The sequence below is a fragment of the Rhinopithecus roxellana genome, chromosome 21 (genome assembly GCF_007565055.1).
Source record: "Rhinopithecus roxellana isolate Shanxi Qingling chromosome 21, ASM756505v1, whole genome shotgun sequence".
Taxonomy (NCBI): domain Eukaryota; kingdom Metazoa; phylum Chordata; class Mammalia; order Primates; family Cercopithecidae; genus Rhinopithecus; species Rhinopithecus roxellana.
Window position 1 is genome coordinate 3,224,919 of NC_044569.1, and position 25,873 is coordinate 3,250,791.

The 25,873-nt window shown below is 40.1% G+C and overlaps 1 protein-coding gene and 1 non-coding gene across 12 annotated transcripts in view; one reads left to right on the forward strand and one right to left on the reverse strand.

Annotated features, from left to right (window-relative positions):
• Positions 1–25,873, reverse strand: part of OSBPL1A (oxysterol binding protein like 1A) — a 234,336-nt gene that overhangs the window by 46,259 nt on the left and 162,204 nt on the right. For all 11 annotated transcript variants that reach the window (XR_004055672.1, XM_010383216.2, XM_010383217.2 and 8 more), the window contains one exon: positions 18,268–18,424. Coding sequence is in view for 10 of the 11 variants with exons in the window: in XM_010383216.2 (XP_010381518.2) it covers positions 18,268–18,424 (157 nt within the window). In the remaining variant the exon portion in view is untranslated. The remainder of the gene's footprint in view (positions 1–18,267; positions 18,425–25,873) is intronic.
• On the forward strand, positions 11,496–11,600 carry LOC115895621. The gene has a single exon (XR_004055800.1). It is a non-coding gene; the product is annotated as a U6 spliceosomal RNA (small nuclear RNA).

The window sequence follows — 25,873 nt, forward strand, 5'->3', positions numbered from 1 at the left end:
GGTATGAAGAACATAACAATCATTTTCTGTCTTGCTCTGTTGCCCAGGCTGGAGGTAGGGGTGCAATCTCGGCTCACTGCAACCTCCACTCTTCAGGTTCAAGCGATTCTCCTGCCTCAGCCTCCTGAGTAGCTGGGATTACAGGTGCCCACCATCATGCCTGGCTAATTTTTGTATTTTTAGTAGAGACGAGGTTTCGTCATGTTGGCCAGGCTGGTCTCGAACTCCTGACCTCAGGTGATCCGCCCGCCTTGGCCTCCCAAAGTGCTGGGATTACAGGCGTGAGCCACTGTGCCCAGCCTCTTATGTCACTTAAGAGACTATTTTCAAAACCAACTTCTTTAACAAACATTTTCACTTGTGCTTAACAAATAAGTATTTGTTATTAACTATTATGTAGGAATCACAATTTTAGGTAGCAGAATATTGATCTGGGTATTTAGAAAAGTGAAAAACAACTTAATTCTTACCTCTGATTCAAAATTAAAGAATGAGCTAGAAATCAAAGAAAACTATTCCACAGAGAAACAGATTTCAACACATCTGTAACTACAACATTGACAGTCTGTATGTATACATGTATATTGTTGTATGTGTGTTTTGCACTTGTGTGTGTATAACTATTTGCAGTTATTAGATACTTATCACCTCTCTTCTCAACTACCAGACTTCTTATCCTTTCCTCCAAATCCTTCCTTCTGTCACCCAGGCTGGAATGCAGTGGCACGACCTTGGCTCACTGTAACCTCTGCCTCCTGGGTTCAAGCGATTCTCGTGCCTCAGCCTCCGGAGTAGCTGGCACTACAACCGTGTGTCACAACACTGGCTACATTTTGTATTTTTAGTAGAGACAAGGTTTTGCCATGTTACCCAGGCTGGTCTCAAACTCCTGGCCTCAAGAAATGCACTCGCCTCAGCCTCCCAAAGTGCTGAGATTACAGGCATGAACCACTGCGCCCTGCCTACAAGTCCCAATTTAAATATAATTTAATGACACGGCTTGTATCTTTAATTTCTATTGCCCTGCTGAAGTTTACTGAACACTCAAAGCAAAATAGTCTTCCAAATTAGGAAGTCATTAGAGCTAAACTATAAAATAAATTTGAATTCACAAAAGTAATTAGATTTTAAAATTATGTTCGAGAGTAAATTACTGTAGTAATAAAAAGTCTTACTTCATTTTCACAAATGATGCATAAGCTTACTTGAAAAAAATCTTCATATAGTTCATCTGGGATAGAACTCACAAATCTATTCTTTAAACAATGGTTGAAAAACAAATGATGAGCAGAAAAGCCCACCAATCTTACCAATGGATAAATATATTCTGACTTACAAGTCATTTGAAAAGTACTAAATTCCAATGTTAGAAATTTAACACCCATCTCTCCACCCCTTCTTTGTCCTGGTTGGGACATAAGGAACCACACAGAATGCAACACATTCTCTTCATTTGAAAGGCTAAGAGTTTCCACACACACTGTTATTCACCTACACCAATTTCTTGAGAACATGTATAGTTGCTGCAGCAAATGTACTTACTTAAACTCTCACTACCATTAGATTCCAAGCCCTGTTGAACCTGCAGTGAATGGTATAGAACCTGTAATATAGGTACTTAGCACACATTGCTGAGATCAACTTTATGCCAGATGATTTTCTATTAATTAGGGATCTAGAATAAGCAAACTGTCCCATGCACATTTACAAAGAGAAACAATTATCCCATAGTATCAACAACAAAAAAGGCTATTGTTTACTCTGAGGAATTAAAATGTTGCATCACAAAATTTCTGATGTGCTCTAAATACCTTTCATTCTTCTGTCATTCTCTTCGAAAGACACTGACAAAGTTGACTTCAAGAACACACCATTGGTGATACCAAAGAGCACCAGGGCAGTGGCTAAAAGTTTGGGGTAGGCAACGATTACTGAGAGAGAACCCCCAAGACAGCACTAACATAATAGAAAAATTACAAAGTGGACTTCATTAAAATTAAAGACTGTTCAAACAAAGAAGAAATTAAAGACTTCTGTTTATGATTAAAGAAATGAAAGGGCAAGCAACCAACTAAGAGAAAATACTCATAATATGTGTATTTGATATAGGATTAGTATCCAGAATATATAAAGAATTACTACAAATCAATAATACAAAGACATACAAACAAATTTAAAATGGACAAAACTCCCAGACACGTCACGAAAACAATGGCTAAGAAAAACATGGACAAGCATTCAAAATCAGTAAGAAAATATAAATTAAAAACACACAATGAGACATCATGTCATACCTACAAAACACCAAATGTTGCTGAGGAGGTGGAGCGACTAAAATTCTCACGTATTTCTGACTGCAGTGCAAACTGGTACACATTCAGGAAACAGTACAGTTACAAAGCTAAACACACATCTCCCGTATGACCCAAAAATTCTACTCCTACATAGTGAAGAGAATGAAAACATGTCCGCAGAAAGGTATCTAGAAGAACATTTATAAAAGCTTTTTTGTTCATAACTCCAAACTGCAAAAAACCCAAATTCCATCAACAGGAGTACAGATAAGCCGAATTGTGGGACATTCAAACTAACATAGCATTCACCAATAAAAAGAAACAGGCAATGATATATACAATAGGAATGAAAGTCAAGACACGGTGTTGAGTGACTAAAGACACACTCAAGGAGTATGCGCTCTGTGATTCCTTTATAATGCAGTTCAAGATAAGACTAATCCATAGTGGCAGAAATCAGAGCAGTGGCTGTCTATGGAGAGTGGGGGATCAACTGAAAGGGAGTCAGAGGGAACTTCCTGGAGTGATGGAAATGTTCCATCTTGACTGGGATGTTAGTTACATGGGTCTGTGCACCTGACAAAACTCACCAAAAACAAAAAGAAACTATAATGTAATATAACCTGTTGGTTTAGATTAGCATTTCTCAAACTTTTGGTCTTTAGATCAGTCAAACTCTTAAAAATTATTGAAGACCCTGGGGCCAGGTGCGGTGGCTCACACCTGTAATGCCAGCACTTTGGGAGGCTGAGGCAGGTGGATCATGAGGTCAGGAGTTCGAGACCAGCCTGGCCAACAACTGGAGATGGTGAAACCCCATCTCTACTAAAAATACAAAAATTAGCCGGGTGTGGTGGTGTGTGCCTGCAATCCCAACTACTTGGGAGGTTGAGGCAGGAGAATCACTTGAATCTGGGAGGTGGAGGTTGCCAAAATCGTGAGCAGTGAGCCAAAATCGTGCCACTGCACTCCAGCCTGGGTGATGGAGTGAGACTCCATCTCAAAAACAAAACAAAACAAAAAACAAAAAATCCCTTATTGAAGACCCCAAAAGAGTTAGTTTTTCTTTCACTTTCATTTCTCCCTCCTTTTCTTTTTCTTTTTTCTTTTTTTTTTTCTTGAGACAGCGTCTTACTTTGTCACCCAGGCTGGAATACAGTGGTATGATCACGACTCACTTGCAGCCTTAGCCTCCCAGGCTCAAGCAATCCTCCTGCTTCAGCCTCCCGAGTAGCTGGGACCACGGGCAAGTGCCACCATACTCAGCTATGTTTTCTTTCTTTTTTGGTAGCAATGGGGTCTCCCTATGTTACCCAGGAGGGTCTCAAACTCCTGGACTCAAGTGATCCTCCCACCTTGGCCTTTCAAAGTGCTGGGATTACAGGCATGAGCCACCGTATCTGGTATAGTTTTCTTTTAATGTGGATTTTATGTATTGCTATTTACCAAATTTTTTAAAAGCTGAAAATAATTTCTTATTAATTCATTTAATAAAAGTAAAAGTGATATGTTAACCTAAATAACTGTTTTTTTTTTTCTGAGATGGAGTCTTGCTCTGTCTCCCAGGCTGGAGTGCAATGGCGTGATCTTGGCTCCCTGCAACCTCCGCCTCCCAGGTTCAAGTGATTCTCCTGCCTCAGCCTCCTAAATAGTTGGGATTACAGGCACTCGCCACCACATCCAGCTAATTTTTTGTATTTTTAGTAGAGACAGGGTTTCACCAGGTTGGCCATGCTGGTCTCAAACTCCTGACCTCAGACAATCCATCTGCCTCGGCCTCCCAAAGTGCTGGGATTACAGGCGTGAGCCACCGCACCCAGCCCTAAATAACATTTTTATAGAAAAAGACTGTATTTTCCAAAATAAAAATAACTTAGAAGAGTAGCACTGTTTTACATTATTGCAATCTTTTAAATGTCTGCATTAAGAAAGGATAACTGGATTCTCATAACTGTTTCTGCATTCAGTCTGCGATTTCTTGTATCAAGTAGTCTAGAAACTTCATTATAAACATTTAAGTGAATGATAGGAAAAAGGCACATTTTTAGTAATATAATGCAAACTGCTGTAACTTTGTTGTCCCCTGAAAGAGCCTTGGGGACCCCCCCTCCCCACCACAAGGGTCCAAAATCTTCACTTTCTAGAACCACTGGCAAAGACAGTCAGCAAAAGGGCTTTCCCTTTTCCCAGTACAGATTTAAGAAACTTTGGAACAAGGCAGTTTAAAAAAAAAATTCCAGCCGGGTGCAGTGTCTCATGCCTGTAATCCTAGCACTTCGAGAGGTTGAGGTAGGTATATCACTTGAGGTTAGGAGTTCGATACCAGCCTGGCCAACATGGTGAAACCTTGTCTCTACTAAAATACAAAAATTGGCTGGGTGTGGTGGAGTATGCTTATAATCCCAGCTACTCGGGAGATCGCGCCACTGCACTTCAGCCTGGGCAACAGAGCAAAACTCCATCTCAGAAAAAAGAAAAAAAATCAATTCATTCAACAAATATTGACTACATTTCAACTACTATAAGGTTTTAAGGATATTAGGAAGCTGGATAAATAAAATATCAAGGAACGTTTACAGTTGAGATACTTCTGTTTCACAATGTTATTTCATTTCTGGAATCTGCCTCAGAAACTTTTTTTTTTTTTTTTTTGAGACGGAGTCTCGCTCTGTCACCAGGCTGGAGTGTAGTGGCGTGATCTCGGCTCACTGCAACCTCCACCTCCTGGGTTCAAGTGATTCTCCTGCCTCAGCCTCCTGAGTAGCTGGGACTAAAGGCACGCACCACCACACCTGGCTAATTTTTTTTTTTTTTTTTTTTTAGCAGAGATGGGGTTTCACCATGTTGGCCAGGATGGTCTCGATCTCCTGACTTCGTGATCCACCCACCTCAGCCTCCCAAGGAGCTGGGATTACAGGCGTGAGCCACCGTGACCAGCATTCAAAAACTTTAAAACTCTGGCACTTCTGCTAAGTGGGCTTAAAAATATTTGAAATAAATAAGATAGTTTGAAACAAATATGACCTTATTTTAATAAGATAGAATTCAAAAATTTCAACCAACACATTCATCTTTAGTAGTTCACTTGACTGCCTAAAAGTTCGATATGATTTTTCATATTCTCTTAACTTTAAATCTGCGAGCAAATACTGGGTTTTAGTCACACAACTCACAGAATCTCACCCTAAGTTGATGCAATTTGATTTTATCACAATGAAATGATGCCCGCAAACAAGGGAGAAAATGTTTGCCCTCCAGAGGTGATAAGATTTATTCCACAGTCTTAAAAATACTACTATTTCTCAGTTGTGTACTATTAATTAAAACTTTAGTTGTAGGCCGGGTGCGGTGGCTCACGCCTGTAATCCCAGCACTTTGGGAGGCCAAGGCGGGCGGATCACGAGGTCAGGAGATTGAGACCATCCTGGCTAACACGGTGAAACCTCGTCTCTACTAAAAACACAAAAAATTAGCCGGGCGTGGTAGCGGGCGCCTGCAGTCCCAGCTACTCGAGAGGCTGAGGCAGGAGAATGGCGTGAACCCGGGAGGCGGAGCTTGCAGTGAGCCGAGATCGCGCCACTGCACTCCAGCCTGGGCAACAGAGCGAGACTCCGTCTCAAAAAAAACAAACAAACAAAACTTTAGTTGTATTGTATGTGAAGATTCAAGATCTTCAAAGTTATATATGAAATACTTGATATGTTTAATATACATAAATCAACAGAAAGTGTCTAAAATTTACCTATACAATTAAATTCCTGAAATTTGCCTATCCCCATTTCAACAGAAGCAGAATTGAGGCTGGTCTTAAAGAGGCCAATCACTTAAAACTCTTCCTGCACGACTATTATTATAATGCACCCCGTACCTAGTTTCACATTCGAATTCAGACAAATACAGTCATCACAAAGTTCTCTCTGCGTTTCTGGAATGCCATTCTGAAGCCTAGCATAAAGGAGCACCGTATCTTACAGCTTAGTCAGAGATGAGGGTGACTCAACAGCTGGGTATTTAACCTGCTGTTAAACCTCTCCAACTAAAATTAGCCTAGCGTCTTAGAAGCAGGTCAGTACAAGTCTAAGACAAGAGCTCTAAGACTAGTCATATATCATTTTTAGTTACAAATCTTTAAAAAAATCCAATGACTTGGTTTCCTATTTTAAGTTCAATAATTTGATGTGGCCAGGCACAGTGGCTCACGCCTGTAATCCGAGCACTTTGGGAGGCTGAGGCAGACGGATCACCTGAGCTCAGGAGTTCGAGACCAGCCTGGGCAACATAGTGAAATCCTGTCTCTACTAAAAATACAAAAAAGTTAGCCGGGCGTGGTGGCAGGCGCCTGTAATCCCAGAAATCCCAGCTACTCAGAAGTTCAATGGCTTGAACCCAGGAGGCAGAGGTTGCAGTGAGCCAAGATTACACCACTGCACTCCAGGCTAGATGACTGAGTGGGACTGTCTCAAAATGATAATAATAATAATAAAATCTGATGTAATTATCTGATATTATTATTTAATTTTGCTAATATTTCCATAACTTAAGATTATTTTTCATTGTTGATCTTTTAAATTACTTATCTATAGTCTATGATTATCACTTAACAAATCTGGCTCTACACAATAAAAAGGTTAGGGTGGTCTTATTTTACAAGAGGTTTTACTTGTTTTGACTTTAATAAGTTAAAATCCTATGTACACAATTTTAAAGTGATTTTCACAATGGATTTCTAAAATTTAGAATTCGTTGTCAAGCTTCAAGAATGCAGTACATTTTCTGTTTCTCAGTTTATTACCATAACTGGATTAACAGGAATGCTTAGAGAATCTTCACATTTGAAAGCAAAAAGGAACTGATGAAAAATTATCTCTGAACTAGGCTTTCAGTTTACTAAGATGATGTCATTTTAGGCAGCTGGATTGCCTTACTCTAGGCCTGCTTCACAGTGTTCAGCACAGTCCTGAGGAAGGAAAGATGAAACGGAAAGGCAGACCTTAACCTAGGGACAAAGTCACTATTCTTCACTCACCTTTGTCTCTAAGAATAATTTAGATTTCATGCAACGGGTGCTGGAACAGACGGATGCGAAGTCATTGAAACTAAGTGAAAAGTGAGAGTAGGTCATGGTCATTAGGACCTAAAGGAAATGGTCTGAACAACAGAGAGATTAATGCAATACATGGTGACTACTGCACAGATCAGAGCTAACTACTGTCATTCCTGAAGGATTAACTAGGTCTCCTGCAGTGTGGAGCTGTCTAAGGAGCAGAGAGGCTTCAAGGTGGTGAGCACACATCTTCTACTAACATCTCTCCACATTCCAAAAAGGATCCAAAGCTGTCTTATTACTGGTAATTTTGTTGTTTGGGGAGGGGAAAGAAGCCCATCCTGAGTGTAATAGAAACCTCTTGGGCTCTCTGTTGAGAAAGGTTCTGTCTCAGAACTTGAACCCCTCCAGCTGGATTAGGAGGCTGGTGGTAGCAGTAGGCGGTTTGGTGAGACCTAGAGTTCTCCACTAGAATGTAGGTTTGAACTTTTGATAAAAATTGTTGATCTTTGAATGTTAAGTCTGGAGCAAGGCTGTTTTTAACGGGCTGTGTGTTATCTGGAACACTGCAGACAAGGATTTCTGATCACCAAAACAAGGGTTTGGGGGAAACTGTGCAAAAAATACTTCACAACAAGAGAAGACAAAAAAGGAAGCAGAGGTGGACTGAATAACAGAAGTGTCCTTCTGCAAATACGACTGCGTTGCTTTTCATGGCTCTGAACTTTCCAGACTAACTTCCTTTCAAACCACACCTACTTTTTCAGAATAAATATAACAATTTGTTTGTGCTTTGCTTTAGCCATTTCCACAGCCTGATTTAACTCCGTTTGTAAATGATCTGAGATGCTTTTGATTGCTTACCATCAGAGGGATAGAATTTCTAGGAAGGGAGCTGAGTTTCTGGTTCCTTCCTGCTCTGTGATAATAACACATAATATCTCCAGGGTTCTCTGACATGTATGTTATTTTCCCATCTGTTTCCTTTTGGATTGCTCTAAGCATAGTAAACTACCTGTACTGCATAGGATTGCATTCTTCCCCTTTCCTAAAGCAGGTTTTTTTTTTCTGCTGAGAAAGATTACACTTTGTACTAAAACATACAATCAGATCTGAAATTTACTATGGTAAAATGGACAATTTATGCTAAATTTCAAATTCTGGCTGAACACTGTGCGGTATCAACATGATACAACAGCAGATTATAGCCCAGACAATGAGAACATACCACATTTTATGCAATCAATGTGTTTTGAAGAGTTGTGTATAAACTAAATTTTTCTGAAGATTCTAAAGCACAAAGCAAACCAACCAACCTTTAAAGGATCTATGTGGTTTTTAAAACAATCACTTCCTTAATTTATTTACCTTGCAATTTTTTATTATTATATATGGTGTTTTCTGAAAGAGGAAAATTCCTCCTAAGCTACCAAGCAAAGCAAATAATACCAAAGAACTCTGCGTCCCCTGAGGCGATTTTCTCCTTTAGGCAAAATTTAGATTGGCACAGCTCCAAAGGAAAACAGATACTTCAGTGTATTTGTAGAGACCAAATCCCTTAAGTCACCAGAAGTCAAGACACCCAATCTATGATTTATTAGAAGATGTGGGCAGAATAAACAGGGTAGGGCAGACCATTAAAAGGCTATGTTACTGTGAAAGGTATTTCCTAGGCACTCAAAATCTTGTGTTCATGTGTGTTGGGAGTGGCAGGGTTGGGGGAAGAGGGTACATCTTTGGATAAATAGATCGAGATGTCAAGCAAGAATATACATGTTAATAAATATTTAACTGCCTCTTTCTGTTGACATTCTGAGGATTGTGTTTATAAAGTAAACTTGAAATAGAAATTGGATATTTACCTAAGATACTGAAAAAGTCTAGGGATCAAAAGGAGAAAATAATGAGACTTCTGAATGGGGAAAGCAGTATCAAGGGGCCCGGGAATAAATAACAGAGCTTACAGCCTCTCTTCACCTCTTGTTTACATTTGACAATGTAACTTTACAATCAGCTTTGTGGAGACCAGACACACCTGTGTATTCTCAATAAAATGAAAAACCCGCCGAGCGAGGTGGCTCACACCTGTAATCCCAGCACTTTGGGAGGCCAAGGCGGGCAGATTGCCTGAGCTCAGGAGTTCAAGACCAGCCTGAGCAACACAGTGAAACCCCGTCTCTACTAAAATACAAAAAAATTAGCCGGGCGTGGTGGTGTGTGCCTGTAGTCCCAGCTACTTGGGAGGCTGAGGCAGGAGAATTGCTTGAACCCAGGAGGCAGAGCTGAGATTGCACCACTGCACTCCAGCCCTGGCGACAGAGCGAGACTGTGTCTCCAAAAAAAAAGAAAGAAAGAAAAACCATGTTCGTGGATTTTAAATATATGGGCAATTTATCTTATTTCACCTTTACCAACAGAAAACAATGTTATTCTAAGATCAGTACTTTCATTTCAGCTACCTCTTTCTTAAATTCCAGTTTCAAGAGACAATATAAACTTCCAAGACTCAAAGGTCTTTTCATATAAATTAAAAAGAAGGACAAAAACCATTTTATTTACCCATTTTTGCTTAGGGTTCATCGGCTATTTTGTTTTTTAAAAAGGGGAGGAAAGGTTTCAGCTCTCTTCGAGGAATAAGACTACAAACAACGGTCAGTACAGTAGCAATGAACATCCTTACCACTCAGATTGTTATTTCTAAATATTACTTCTCACTAAAATGAAATATGGCTCCTTAGAGAAACAGCTGACTCTATGTCTGGGGCAGGAAACAAACGATGTAAGCCTGAAACATTTTTTTCTTAACAGAAAGCAAGGCAGCTATCAAAGACAGTGAAGTTACTGCCTACAAAAATTACAAAAAAAAAAAAAAAAAAAAAATTAGCAAAGAAACCAACAAAGGTCCTGTCAGATGGACACAGAAGCCAACCCAGAGGGGCTTACTCTGACCAAAGAGGGGGAAAGATACTGTAATAGATTTAAACGAATCCAATCCATGGGCTCATATATCAACCTTTGTAGGATGCTAGGGAACCAACATACAGATCATTTTGTAAGGAGGTACTAGGAAGTTCTTCTCCATTTCTTGAGACGAGTTTTGCTCTTTTTTTTTTTTTTTTTTTTTTTTTTTTTGAGACAGCGTCTTGCTCTGTCACTCAGGCTGGAGTGCAGTGGTGTGATCTCAGCTCACAGCAACCTCCACTTCCTGAGTTCAAGCAATTCTCCTGCCTCAGCCTAGTTGAGCATAGTTGAGATTACAGGCACCCACCACCACGCCCAGCTAATTTTTGCATTTGTAGTAGAGACGGAGTTTCACCATGTTGGCCAACTGGTCTCAAACTCCTGGCCTCAAGTGATACACTTGCCTCTGCCTCCCAAAGTGCTGGGATTACAGGTGTGAGCCACTGTACCCGGTCGGAAGCTCTTCTTTATAGATTTTCAGCTAATAAATGTAGAAGGAATGACAGAATTGAAAGACTACTGTTTTGTAGCACCTAAAGAAATAAGGATGAAGACAATGATCAACAACTAAATCATTAGGTGAAAGATGGTCAGGCAACTTCATCATGGATGTGTTAGATTGTCAATGACAAAACCCAAGAATCAACCTCAACATCACAGAAAGAAGAGAATCAGAGAGCAGATGCTCTCTGACTGATGTCATAGGAAGTACCTGTGGTTTGTGTGCCTATGAATTTTGTGCTAAAAACCTGAAACATAAATCTGGCCACACTTCTGTAAATAACCATCAGTCCACAGGAAATTCAGGAGTAAAAGAACATGTGGAATGATATGCCAGGAATACAACCGGAAATATCCAGATGGTAGAATACTCCACAGAACAAATGACCAGGTTTCTTGAAAAATAAATGGCAAGAAAAAATGAGGGAGGGAAGAGGAAACCCAGAGTAAAATGACTTAAGAGACATATAAAACAAAGGCAGTATGTAGAACTGTGGGATCCAATTACTAAATACCGTTCTGGATCCAATTACTAAATGACATTTACAAGACAACTGAGAAAATGTGAATACGAACTAAACACTTGATGATAATTAAAAAATTATTATTTATGCATAATAGTACTGTGGTTTAAAGGCAAAAAAGACTCCCACTGTTTTAGAGACACGTACTGCGTTATTTAAAAGATGAAATGAGTGCTTGCTTTGGCAACACATATACTAAACACTGGAATGATACGAAGATTAGCATGGCCCCTGAACAAGGATGCCATGCAAATTCATGAAGTGTTCCATATTTTTTGTAGAAATCAGTTCAAGTAATCTACTGTACAACATGGTTTTTGTTTTGTTTTTTTTTTGAGACGGAGTCTTGCTCTGTCACCCAGGCTAGAGTGCAGTGGGGTGCTTTTGGCTCACTGCAACCTCTGCCTCCTGGGTTCAAGAGATTCTCTTGCCTCAGCCTCCTAAGTACCTGGGATTACAGGCATGCGCTACCACGCCTGGCTAATTTTTGTATTTTTTGGTAGAGATGGGGGTTTCACTATGTTGGCCAGGCTGGTATCGAACTCCTGACCTCATGTGATCCACCCACCTTGGTCTCCCAAAGTGCTGGGATTACAGGCGTGAGCCATGCCACCGTGTCTGGCCCAACATGGTGACTATAGTTACTAACAATGTATTATATACTTGAAAATCACTAAAGGGAGTAGAGATTAAAGTGTTCTCACCACAAAAAATAAGCATGTGAGGTATGCATATATTAGCTCAATTCATCCATTACAAAATGTGCAGCATACATATTTCAAAACACCATGTCGTACACCACAAATACGCAATTTTTGTTAGTTAAAAAGCTATGTTCTTAAAAAAATAAAGATAAAATGGTATAGCTTGGATTTGCTTTAAAATTACAGGAGGCCGAGAACAGTGGCTCATGCCTGTAATCCCAGCACTTTGGGAAGTCAAGGTGGGAGAATCTCTTGAGGCTGGGGGTTCAAGACCAGCCTGGGTAACATAGCAAGACCCCATCTCTGAAAAAAAAAAATTTAATTAGCCAGGCATGCTAGTGATGCCTGAAGTCACAGCTACTCAAGAGGCTGAGGTGGGAGGATCACCTGAGACCCAAGGAGGCTGAGGCTGCAGTAAGCTATAATCACACCACTGCACTCCAGCCTGGGCAATGGGGTGAGACCCTGTCTCACAACAAGCAAAAATAAACCGAAACATTGATGTGGTGGTTTATAGATGAAACCAAGTTGGGCAGATGGTAAATGTTGAGGCTGAACGATGGGAATCAAGGGTTCATTATATTATTCTACTTGTAGGCATGTTTGAAAATTTCCATAATAAAAAGTTTTAGAAATGGGATTTTTCACCTGAAAATATTTTTTATTTATCTTCATACATAAGTTTCTTAGCTCTTTGCTCGTTGGTTGATTTAAGCATAGCCTTACAGATTATGGCTGCCCTAGAGAACTGCTCTCATTCACCCACAATAGTCACTCATCAAGAGTAGATGAGAACAAGCGCTTGGAGTCTGCTGAAAATATGTCTCACCATCATTTGCTTAGAAAATGCTAGAAGTGGAAGCAACTTCGGGGTTTTCCAACTGTGTTTTAAAGAGTCTCAGCCCGTCTCCAAAAGAGCAACTCGTATCTGCTCTTTACACTAGGGCAGGATGAGGTGAACGTTCTGAGGAAAGATGCCTCACAGTTTTCCCAGAGTAGTTCCTGGCAATAAGCTGGGCAACTCAAGTTGGCTTTGTGAAGGTAATTCTCATGGATCTAGACTCACGCTGCCTTGTTGCTTCTTCCTAACACACTTGAAGTGACCCCATGGCCTAGCAGCTTGTTAGTCCTGGATGAGGTTTTCAAATTGGAGCCCTGTTTGCTGGATAACCACTCTAGTCTCCTCCTGCCAGGCTGGCACTCCCTCTCATTTGTTACGTCTCCAAAAGCACTTTTGTGGGAGAGATGGATGTCACATGTAATGAGAGTGGTCTGCTGGTTTTTAGTCCTCTGCTTCAGCTGCTGCCATTCAACTTGCCAATCTGTTCCAGCTGTCCAGTCTCCACTAGCCTCTGATGACAGACACCTGCCAAGGCAGGACTGCCAACAGTCCGCCTACACCACGGCACAGTGGTGCCCTCGTCTGACCTCCATGCCTTTTAGAGTACCAAGCATCCTCTTCCTTTACTATTCCTCTGCAAGCTTCTCATTACCTGCTCCTTGGTCCCTAGTTCTCTTTTCTCTCTTGGGAGAGCTGAGATAGGCTTGTGTTCAGCTTGTGAAAGAGGTGGGCCCCATAGCAGAGCTGCTTGTGCTTCTAGTGATGCTACTCATTCTTTTTATTGCAACCCCTCTACTTTCCAGGACAAGTACTCTAGGCAGGGAGTCGGGAGATAAAAGGAAAGCACAGGCTCCCATTGTTCTGAGAACTACTGTTCCCTCCAGCCCCCAGCCCTCACCACAAATCTGGCTCATTCTGAGCAGGGCTCTTGCTCTTTCTCTTACTGTTCCTGGGTTCTCTGAAAATCAAAAGTGTAGCTTAAGTGCTCCTGGTCACTACATGATGAGGAATTACCCCAAATATTTCCTGATAGACAAGGATGTTTTTCTACCCAGGGCACCAGAGGATCTCTGGGTGGGGTGACTTGCTACTAACTCTATTCTCTGATCTAATGAAGTCTGAGCCCAGATCATCTATCCCATACCTTTAGGAAGTGAGATTTTGTTTGGGTTTGGTTTTTTTTCAGACAGAGTCTCGCTTTGTCACCCAGGCTGGTGTACAATGGCATGATCTTGGCTCACTGCAACCTCAGCCTCCTGAGAAGCTGGGACTACAGGCGTGTGCCACCACGCTCAGCTAATTTTTATACTTGTAGTAGAAATGGGGTTTCGCCACATTGGCCAGGCTGGTCTCAAACTCTTGGCCTCAAGTGATCCACCCGCCTCAGCCTCTCAAAGTACTGGGATTACAGGCATGAGCCACCGTGCCTGTCCTAGGGAATGAGTTTTTTAAAACCAAGGTGGTTTTATTCTAGTGATTAAATGTTTTCATGTTAAATAATTTTTATTTACCACTAACAATATTTTCTCAACATAATCTTACTTCCTGGAAGGTATTTTCTTAAGCTTACGTTTTTCAGCCTCTTTGTTTACCTTCAATTCATCTTTGAATTCCTTGTGTAAATGATTTGTGTGCAGTGACAACTGTTATATTACACTTCCCTTCCCTGTGGCTAGGAACTAGAATCTAAAGCAATCAGAAGGGTGAATCAACTAAGCAATCACCTGGGGTCCTAATCTACCATCTCAACAAAATAAACCTCTCAGGTTCTTAGCCACATTTACTACAGAAGGCTTTATTCAAGCTAATCAAGTGCAAATAATTAGAATCAGATGAAAAAAAGTCCCTATCATATTTCTGTTGTAAAAAATCCTTCCCTATCTCAAACTTGTAAAGGTATTTTACATTTTCTTCTAAAATATTTAAGTTTTGGACTTCCACATTTAAGTATTTGATTCATCTAGAATCTGTATTTACGTTTATGAAATAGAGATCCATTTTTTTCTTCCATATTAAATGATTATCCAAGCACAATTTACCTAACCATCTATTCTTTCCGTCGCTGATCTGCTATGCTATAGCTGTATTACATATACCAGGACAATGAATTTTTCTTTTCAATAAGTTTTAACTCTTTCAGAAAGTTTTATTATTACATTCTTTTTTTCCCCAAGACTTATTCCTAGGTATGTGGCTTTTTTAAAGCTACCGTAAATATATTCTCCCTCTTTTAAGTGTAGTTTCTGTCTGTTGATGGTCCACGGAAATGTAATTGGCTGATTTATATACAGCAGCCTAGCCAAACTTTCTTACTCTAATAACTTCTACAAGTTTTCTATGGAGACGATGTCATCCTATTTTTTATTTCTAAGTTTTATGTGTATGTGTCTGGGTGTGGTCTCCAAACAATACTGAATAAAAAAGATGAGAGCAGGCATCTTATTCCTGATAAGAACTGTTTTAATATGCTATTATCAAGTAGTTTAAGTTTGAACCAGATTAAGTTTTCTTGTATTTGTGATTTGCTAATGTATGTATTGATCATTTTGAATAACTGTTTAATTTTGTTGAAATGTTTAAAATCTATTAGGTTGACCACATGGTTTACTCCTTTAATCTATTCATGTTAATATAATGAATAACGTTTACAGAATCATAACATGGATCCAACATTTTCAGATTCTGACTAATTTGCTTTTTGTTATTATCATTTACACTGTATCTGGCAGCAAGGTTGAAGTAAATATCAGTATCTTTACCAAATATAATAAGTTGGGTATTACTGCTAACAAGTGAGAAGCTTAGAGTTCAAAATAAACATAATAAATTAGCCCCAATCACTGAGAATTGCTCCATGGCATGTGGCCAAGATGGCAATAAACTCTGTAAATATAAATCTGACTACAGCACGGTGTCAGCTAATTTTCCACAAAGCAACTAGATATTTTCTGGAAAAAAGTACCACAGAAATGAAGGTGGTGAGATTTTAACAGCTTCCACATTAAACTTCTGTTGCACAAATGGTTCTACGGCTAAAAAAGAAAATAATGGTTGAAAATGCCTGTTCTATTTTATAAGCAAAAGTTAAGCTGGGATTTAATACTTTCTATGTGAACTACAATTTATAATATTCTCTTCTCTCATTTAAAAAAACACACATTGTCTCTCTTTAAAAAATAGTTTACAATCCATATGTATCCCATGTCTCCCTAAATTTATGTATTTCCCAGAGGGTACTACTGGTGGTATGGGGTGAGGGAGAAATGCAAGGTTTCTATAGAAATGTCAAATAAATAGTAAGAAAATTATTTTTTTAACAGTAAGGAAAATAGAAATCTAAGACAAGGTCAAATACAATTTTCATATGAATTTTAAAGATAAAACACAAGACTTCAAATACATTTTTTAGTCACTTCGGGCTGATCCCCCAGGTCATGTAGCAACATATGCCTATTTGTCTAAAACATAACCCAAACTACTATGAATACAAATTATTCTTGCTATCAATATAAAAACTGTCTATTATAATCACAGATTATTTATTATGCAATGTAGGGTGCAGGCAAGAGGGATTTGATAGCACTGAATACTCTTGCTTCCTATTCTAAAATTAAACTTTTAAATTATCTGTAGCATAGGCTCTATTTATTTGATTAGGGAAGAACTTTAAGAAAAAAGGTTTTAAAAATCTCCTATGGAAGCTACTTTTTAAAAACAGGAAATTATGTTTTCCCACATACTACACTGCTGACAATTTCCTAAGTTTTCCTCTTTCACTTTGAATTAACTGAAGAACGTCATATTACATTTATAGGTTTAATAAGTTGCATCTCAGTTATCAGTTACACTTTTCTGGTTAGGTCACCTACTTGTATTTCTTTGTCTTCTTCCTTAGTGACCTGTCCTGATTGCATTTGTTTTTGAAAGTTTAATCTCATCTTAACTTTCACATTTGCACCATTCTGAGTTTGACTTTAGAACACGGAATATATGAATATGGTATAATATAATTCTGTCAAATGCAAAATAACTACTGTCATGATTATAGCACACATACAAAAGAACTACTGGGCCCTGACAAGCAATAAAGAAACTCCCTGTAGCTACAGCAGAGGACAGCATCTAAGCACAATGCTTTTTCTGATATTAATAATACTGAATATCTGCATGCTTCTTTGAACTTTCCAAAGATTTCACCTGTGTTCTCACCAGACTGGCATGGTGTATGTGTTAAATAGTTAAAGACTGTCTTCTCTTTAGAGATTGGTAGGTCTGCCACGTTTACTGGTAAGTATCTCATGTCTTAAATAGAATTTTGAAATCCAAAGAAACTGATAGTAACTATAGAGGGAATCAAGAAAGACAGTCATTGCTGGACACAGAATTTGCGATTATAAGCATGTTTTAGAGGACAACCTCTAACCCAACGAAAGAAAACTGTGTTTTGATCTAGTTGGTTACCTAAAACTCACTGATCTTTTAAAAATGAATACAAACTGAGACATTTGGTTAACAAAGCGAAAACATACACAGGCCAGTGAAGTGACGCATGCGTTTTTCTCCTAGAACAATAGTCAAAATCAGTTGTGGCCAGAATCATGGTATAGAATTGGAATCAGAGTTACACAACCTACAAATATTAAACAAAAAACGATTTTCCAGAAATTACCATTAATAACTCTTTACCCAAAAAATAATTTTTACAATGACAATAGGATACATCCTTCACTGATCATTTTATAAAATATTTTACTATATGAACACTAGCACACATATACACCACTGTCTCTGTGAACTTCGACTGAAATCAGAGAACTGTGGGTATCTATTACGTCTCATTAATTTGGGACAATCTCTAGGACTAAGCTATCAAGGGGATAAAAACATACTAATGTTGTTAGACAGTATAAAACAGGTATGTTCAGCAAGTCCTGGGTCTTAATAAATGTCTTTGTTTAAATTTAACTAAACTGCATCAATAGGCTGGCAACATCGCCACTCATTCTTAATAAAACCAACTAGAAGATCAAATGACCAGAAACTAAAATAGCAATGGAAGGCAGAGTCATAAAAGATGTATGATGAGAAAGGGCGCATAGGATCAGTTTCAACAGGTAGTTCTGAATAACCTTTCTAAATCACCAACTAAAGGATTTGTATGCCCCTCTAAGAACATGGTCGCTAAACCCAAGTTTTGTGCTCTGTTCCTACAATAATAGATGATTCTCTTAAATGGATAGAGGAAAAAGTATGCAAGTTAAATGCTTTCTTTGAGGTGATATAGCAATACAAATCCCCTACATGGGGATAAATGAAGACAGGGCATACATTTCTTTATGAATCCAAATGTACTTTATCGTAAAAAGGCGGCAGTGACAACTGTCAGAGGCAATCCTACCTATGTTTCTTGATGCCATTGGAGAGAGCATCTCCGCCACCACAGTCTTTTTCTTCGGACATTCTGTGTCTTCTACTGCCCAAATGCTCTCCTTCCTCTTCAAAGGAGTGTGCTGTCACCGCTTCCAGTCTACTCAGGGACCGTTCGGACTCGGAATCTGCGGCAGAGCAGGTTCATAGTTAATGAATTGAACTTGGGTGTGAGGCTTTGGTAACAATGGATCCCTCCCTTCATGCCTCAAGGCTTTGAAACCTAAGCAGCCTACTTTGTCCCTCAACAATCCAGCCGTTAACTGCCTCCTCAGGGATTTCACAGAACCTCCACCCAATATAAGGCTGAAGTGGATTTATCAAACAGATGTACACTTACATAAGCTTACAAGTAAACACACCTTACATAGTAAAAACATCTCCAAAGATTATCCGGTTCTTTATGAAAACATATTCAGTGGTCGCCCCCAAAATTTCCACCTCTTTCTTCCCTCACAAAGCATCTTAAGTATAACTTCCAAAAAAATTTTAATTTTTAAAACTCATGTATAATGTAAAAACTGTAGTAGCTCATGTCCTTATGAGAAGTATAAATTACATCCAATACTGTAGACATACAAGCAAAGTAATTTTAAAATACTTTAAAAAGGTTGGGTCAGTGGCTCACACCTGTAATGCCAGCACTATGGGAGGCTGGGGTGGGAGGACTGACTGAGGACAGGAGTTCAAGACCAGCCTGGGCAAGATGGCAAGACCTCATCTCTACAAAAAGTGTAAAAACAAACAAAAAAAAATAACAGCCAGGTATGGTGGTGTGCACCTGTAGTCCCAGCTACTGGGGAGGCTGAGGCAGGAAGATCGCTTGAGGACAGGAGTTGAGACTGCAGTAACCTATGATCCCACCACTGCACTCCAGCCTGGGCAGAGTGAGATCCTGTCTCTATACAAAAATAAATAAAATACTTTTAAAAATACTTTTTCCAGGATGATAATATTTAAATTCTCAAGGACAAAGCCTGAAGCATCCCTATATTAATTGTCAGGCAGGCATTCTTAGGATGGAAAAGTCACATTTCCAGTTGGCTATATATTCAGAGTGGTGCCTTCTGCCAGTTTGGGAAGAAGACAATGCATTTTTGTACATGACAGTAGAGTTTCCAGGCACCTTCACATTCTTCATCTCTTTTGAGCATTACAAGGATGCTTTAGTGGAGGTGAGGCGGGACAATGCGATTATTAACAAGTGTACTAACGGTCTGTCATGGCTTGTGAGTGGGCAAGGCAAGATTTGAACCCAGGTTTTCTGACTCCTTGTTTAATGTTTTATGTATTTTGGCTCAAAACAGCAGTCACTCTGTCTCCGTCAGACTTTAAATGGTGCCTGAGTTGTTTATTAAAATGGAAATTCACGATGACCTCCAACTTCCCATCTTAAGCAGAGGACAAGCCATTCCCTCATCCTCAGTTCTAGGAAAGGCTCTGATACACAGTCCAGCAAACTTCCTATTCCAACAAATTTATCAACAATCTGCTAAATCTGTATTACAGCTAAACTGGTCAGGAAATAAAAACATTTAGTGCTTTCTTTCCCCACTACTGCATGACGTAATTCAGCAAAAATCACAGAACCTTACTGTTACATCAGGCTGACTCCGGAGAACGACAGTCGGACCAGCCCAGGTGCAGGTTAGATCGTGCACCTTGAACTCTCAACGCTGGACCCTATGAATGATCCAAGTTATCTGCAGAAAGGCTTTTAATGTTGGGAAAGTTTTGTTTTCTATAAATATAACTTTAGTAAAATTTCTGAAAATATAGTTTTGTTCTGTCCTATGCCTTATAACAAAGAAACAGATTTTTTTTTTTTTGAGATGGAGTCTCACTGTGTCGCCCACGCTGGAGTGCAGTGGTGCAATCTCGGCTCACTGCAACCTCTGCCTCCCAAGTTCAAGCAATTCTCCTGCCGCAACCTCCCGAGTAGCTGGGACTATAGGCGTGTGCCACCATGCTCAGCTAATTTTTTGTATTTTTAGTAAAGATGGGGTTTCACCATGTTGGCCAGGCTGGTCTCAAACTCCTAACCTCAGGTGATCTGCCCACCTCAGCCTCCCAAAATGCTGGGATTACAGGCATGAGCCACTGCACCTGGCCAGAAATGGAGTATTTTAATAATACATTTAAAGAGACATTTATTTTTCATTGTCAATTCTGGCAGAAGGAAACAAACTACCAATGGAAAAAACTTAAAGACAACCTAAACAGTTGATAAGAGGGGGACAGCTGCCTGTCAGATGAAATAAGTTGTTAACATTATGTTTACAAGAACAACTTAATGAAACAGAAGATTGTTTTTAACATACATAATGCTAAGACAAAAAAACCCAGGATAATGCTTTGCAACTCTAAAATACAAGCAAAGAAATAATTTCTCTGCATTGAAGAAAGGCCAGTCTGGTTCAGGTAAGCAGATGTCTGAAAAAATGGGAGCAATACAGTGACAGAAGTTTGTTGAGGGCACGTGTGGAAAGAGATCAGTCAGCTTTCTGGAGTAGGCACAGGGCTGTCAGGAAAGGCTGCAAAGGAGAGATGGCACAACGGCAAATTTTGAAACAGTGGAATTGGTGCTCGGGCAGAGGTGAGAGAGGAGCTCCAGGAGGCAGCAGGAACAAGACCTACATCAGGGATGATAACAGCTGTCTTCGGGTGGTGGGGTGAGGGGTGAGTGTGGTTCCACTGCAACATTTTGAAGTTTGTTTCGCTTGAGAAAAATAAAAAATGTAAAAAAAAAATGTAAAAAGTCAAAATTTCGTCTGTACTGGTATTATTTAAGATGCACTATTAGTTTATGATTTAGAAATCATGACAATCATAAAGCAACGAAGCAAAATACCTCAAAAACATTTATGCACAGGATAGTGTGTTTGCAATTTAAGAGACATCAATCATAAGGCAGGGATGTGCCCACCTAAAAATAATTCTTTTAGCAAAAGCAGACATAAACATTACACAAGAAACAGTAAGAGCTTCTATGAAGCAAAGACGGACTTCACAGAACAAGATTTCAACTCAGTGACTACACAGGCTTAAAATCTACGACCCACAAACTCATCAGTCACACTGAGAACCTCTGCGTGGGACCACTGCCCTGACCCCTAGGGATGCTCCAACAGATGACGGTGCAGACCCCTGTCCTGTGATTAGCAGCCCCTCACTCACCCGTTCCGCACCCCCTCTTTGTCCTCACTCTTCTCCCTGTCTCCCTGTGCCTCCACCTCTTTCTTCCCCCTCCCCCGATCCCCCTCCTTACTCCTCTATACCTTGCCCTCAAACCTCTTGCTATAATATAGTCAGGCTATCCCCACCCTTCCCCTGAAGGGTTCTGAGAAAGGTCACCCATTACTTCCACATTGCAAAGTCCAATGGTCATTTTTCAACTCTTATTGTGACTCATCCACCACATCTGATGCTGCTGAACTCATTCCTCCCTTCCTTGTATCATGCAAGGCCTGTGAAGTGAAGGAAGCATAAGATCTGGTCCCTGCGCATGGCCCGGCAGCGGGGAACTGTTGCGTGAACAAACGAGTTCAGTAGATTTCTCTAGGAGTCTGCACGGGGGCCGTGGGCCACAAAGGAGGCATCAGTCAACTTAAAGAGTGGAGAATGTTGTATCAGGAAAGAACTGTGGCTGATGATTGTGCTGAGTTCGCTGACAAGGAGTAAGAGTGGGGATGAGGACAGTTACAATACAGGAGCCGTCCCAAGCAGTAAGAACACCATGGCCAACACAGCGAGGAATGCAGTGTGCAGTGAGATGGCAGTGGAAGGCACAGAATGGGCGGACATGAGACTGTGAGTCTGTCTTAAAGCTGACTATATAGGATAAAAATCCAACGCAGGCCAGACGTGGTGGCTCACACCTGTAATCCCAGCACTTGGGGAGGCTGAGGAGGTTGGATCACTTGAGGTCAGGAGTTCGAGACCAGACAGGCCAACATGATGAAACCCCATCTCTACCAAAAATACAAAAACTAGCTGGGTATGGCGGCACTCACCTGCAATCCCAGTTACTTGGGAGGCTGAGGCAGGAAGAATTGCTTCAACCCAGGAGGTGGAGGTTGCAGTGAGCTGAGATTGAACCACTGTACTCCAACCTGGGTGAGACAGCGAGAATCTGTCTCCAAAAAAAAAAAAAAAAAAAGCAAGTAGTGGGAAGAAATATAAAATGAAGCTAGGGCTGAGGTAGTCTCCCAAAACATGTCATGAGGTTCTGTATACTCACTAGAGAGAAATCATCAACTCTGAACTTTCTTGTTTCAAAGGCAAAGAAGTAAACAACAATTACATGATTTACAGTGCCTGTGAAATAAAAACTAACTAGTTGCTTAAAAGCCAAAGCTCAGCGATTTCTAGTGCAATGAAGAGAGAAATGTGGAATGTAAATAGTGTGAAATAGTTTGGGCTTACTCTGTCAGTAACGGAGAACCATTCTTGAGAGATCATACCTTTAAAGCCTTGGTCACACCAATCTGTCGCTAGTATGGCATCGTTTCATGTGGAGACTCGCAGATCTACAGATACTTAAGTTTAAACATGTTTAGCTCAATACTAAAGAGGGCATAGCCGCTGTGGAGGTTGCTGATGAAAGTCAAAGCCTATCCACAGAAGTTATTTTCAAGTCTCCCTATAAAACAAATCAGCACTACATCTCAGTATCTCTGAAGTGATAATTCAATCTTTTTTTGTTTTGTTTTGTTTTTTTTTTTTGAGACGAAGCCTTGCTCTGTCGCCCAGCCTGGAGTGCAGTGGCACAATCTCGGCTCACTGCAACCTCTGCCTCCCCCCCACAAGCGATTCTCATGCCTCAGCCTCCCGCGTACCTAGGACTACAAGCACGTACCACCATGCCCAGCTAATTTTTGAACTTTTAGTAGTGACTGGTTTCACCATGTTGCCCAGGCTGGTCTTGAACTCCTGACCTCAGGTGATCTGCCCACCTCGGCCTCCCAAAGTGCTGGGATTACAGGCATGGACCACCATGCCCCACCGATAATTCAATCTTAAAATTCTGGGTTCTTCAATGTTCCCCCCACATATAAATATCAAAATGTTAGTGGGCAATATATTAATGCCTTAGTAGAAAGCATGAAGCAATGGAAGAGGTGCATCCTGCCTTCCATGTGCTAGTTGCAGTGCTTTCTTGCAGGAGGGTGAGGCCACAACACCAGGGCTTTTAGGATAAAAAGCGGAGGGAGGAGGGAGGAATAGGGAGTTGGTAATTAATGGGGATGGAGTTTCAGTTTGGGATGACAAAAAAGTTCTGGAGAGAGATGGTGGTGATGGTTGCACAGGAAAGTAAAGGTACTTAATCTCACTGCATGGTACACTCAAAAACGGTCACGCTGGGAAGTTTATGTTATGTATATCTTACCACAATAAAAACAACAAACAAACAAACAAAAACCAGGCAAACATACAAAAACCTGTCACTAAAAGTCAATGAGCTAGCTGTCATGTTGGATCCATGAACTATATTCTGGTCTGGTTAACTCTTACCTCACTTCCAGGAAAACTGGTCAATTTTTCTAGAGCCGTATTTTTTAATGTAGCAGAAGGAAGGTATTTTTACAATATACATAGCTAGATTTCAGACAATGGCAGCCTGTCTTATTCTTTTGATTTTCCCCTTAACAAACATATACATTTCTATAACAGGCAAAGCCACTCAAAAATTTTAGGATACTTCTGACCCCTGAAAAACAGCATAAAAGATTTATGAAATAGCCCTACATTATTTACTGAACTTTTGATGAGCACTTAGGAAATCTGTGCAGCCCTGAGTAATGACGGGAAATGGAATACTTGATAAGCACTTATTTGTGGGTGTGTTTATTCTCATCTAGTTTCAAAAGGGTTCAGGTGACTCAGTTGATGATTATATTTTATAGGGAAGCCATCAAGCCATGTGCAGTGGTGTGCACCTGTAGTCACAGCTGTTCAGCAGGCTGAGGTGGAGGATCATTTGAGCCCAGAAGTTTGAGACTGGGCAACAGAGCGAGACCCTGTCTCTTAAAAACATTAAGAAGTGTCAGAATAACACTTTGAAAAACATATATTTTATAAGATAAATGTTCTAGTTTACAGAAGCATTGAAGGTGGACAGAATATTTACCTGATTAGTTCCTCAATTAAAACAGCAGTATTAATAGAATTAAAATTTAAAATCCCACAAAGTTTGCTTTAATGTGATAGATCTACAATGGCCCAGATCCTTAAAGTTCTTTCTGTTCGTTTGTTTTGAAACAGAGTCTTGCTCTGTCACCCAGTCTGGAGTGCAGTGGCGTGATCTCAGTTCACTGCAACCTCCGCCTTCTGGATTCAAGCAATTCTCCTGCCTCAGCCTCACTAGTAGCTGGGATTACAGGCGCCCACCACCACGCCCAGCATTTTTGTATTTTAGTAGAGACGAGGTTTCCCCACGTTGGCCAGGCTGGTCTTGAACTACGGATCTCAAGTGATCTACCCACTTTGGCCTCTCAAAAGTGCTGGGATTACAGGTGTGAGCCACTGCACCTGCTCTCAGATCTTTAAAGTTCTGTCCATGTTAGAACTCAGAATTATTTTAAACACATTCAGAATGAACACAGTCTCCTTTCTCATCAAAATAGAATGGAAGTCAATGAACGGCTATCACTGGGTTATGGTGACTTTAACTTTACTCTAGAATTAAGAAGATCCTGACCGTTATGCTCTTTTTCTTTAAGTGAGTGAGAGAACTTTCCAAGACTTGATTTGTTAATTTTTCCTACTATTAAAAGGCTTAAAGAAGAGGCCATAAAGTTCACAATATAAACACGCCAACGATTCTTTTAAGTTATCCTGATAAGCACTTTCTTATCCTGACCTTTGGAAACCAGCCTGAGAACAAATAGTACACAAAGCAGCAAGACGGGGAAGAACGGTGGATAACGTCCAAGTCAGCCTTCCTCCTGTTACTGAAGGTAACAGAAAACAGCCAGGAAACACACACATGCTTAATTTAATACCTTTATTGTTTAGTTTCCCACGTACCGGGCATGTTCTGAAAATGGCCAAAGCAACCCAAGGTATAGCTGAAAATATCAGTGCCAAATTTTTATTCAGCCTTGAGGTACAACTGCATAAGCTTAGAAATAGCACAGTAAATATGAAGAACAGAAAGAAAGTAAACACAACCTAACACATTTAAGGTGAATCATAAACCGAAAATCAGGATGAGTCCAGAGGGGGCTGCCAAGAGACTGCTACAATAATTTACTAAGGAAGTGACAAAGGCTTGGAACAGATTCTTGGCAGCAAGCAACAAGAGTCGGAGACGTTCTAGACAGATCCTCTCTGAATGATGTCCAAGGTCAAAATTAGCCAAATGGTAGGGTATTGCTTGTGACAGAGTTTCTTAAGAGTACCGGCTTGTCCCCAAGCAACTAAATCTACTACTGTTTTCTACAACTTGCAAAATCTGCACATGTAATTGAAGATGAGGAGTTACACAAACCATAGTGTGTGGGCTACTGGAAATCTTACGTGGATCTATTTTGGGCTACCAAATCCAGAGCTTCCCAATTTGTCTTGTTTCTCAA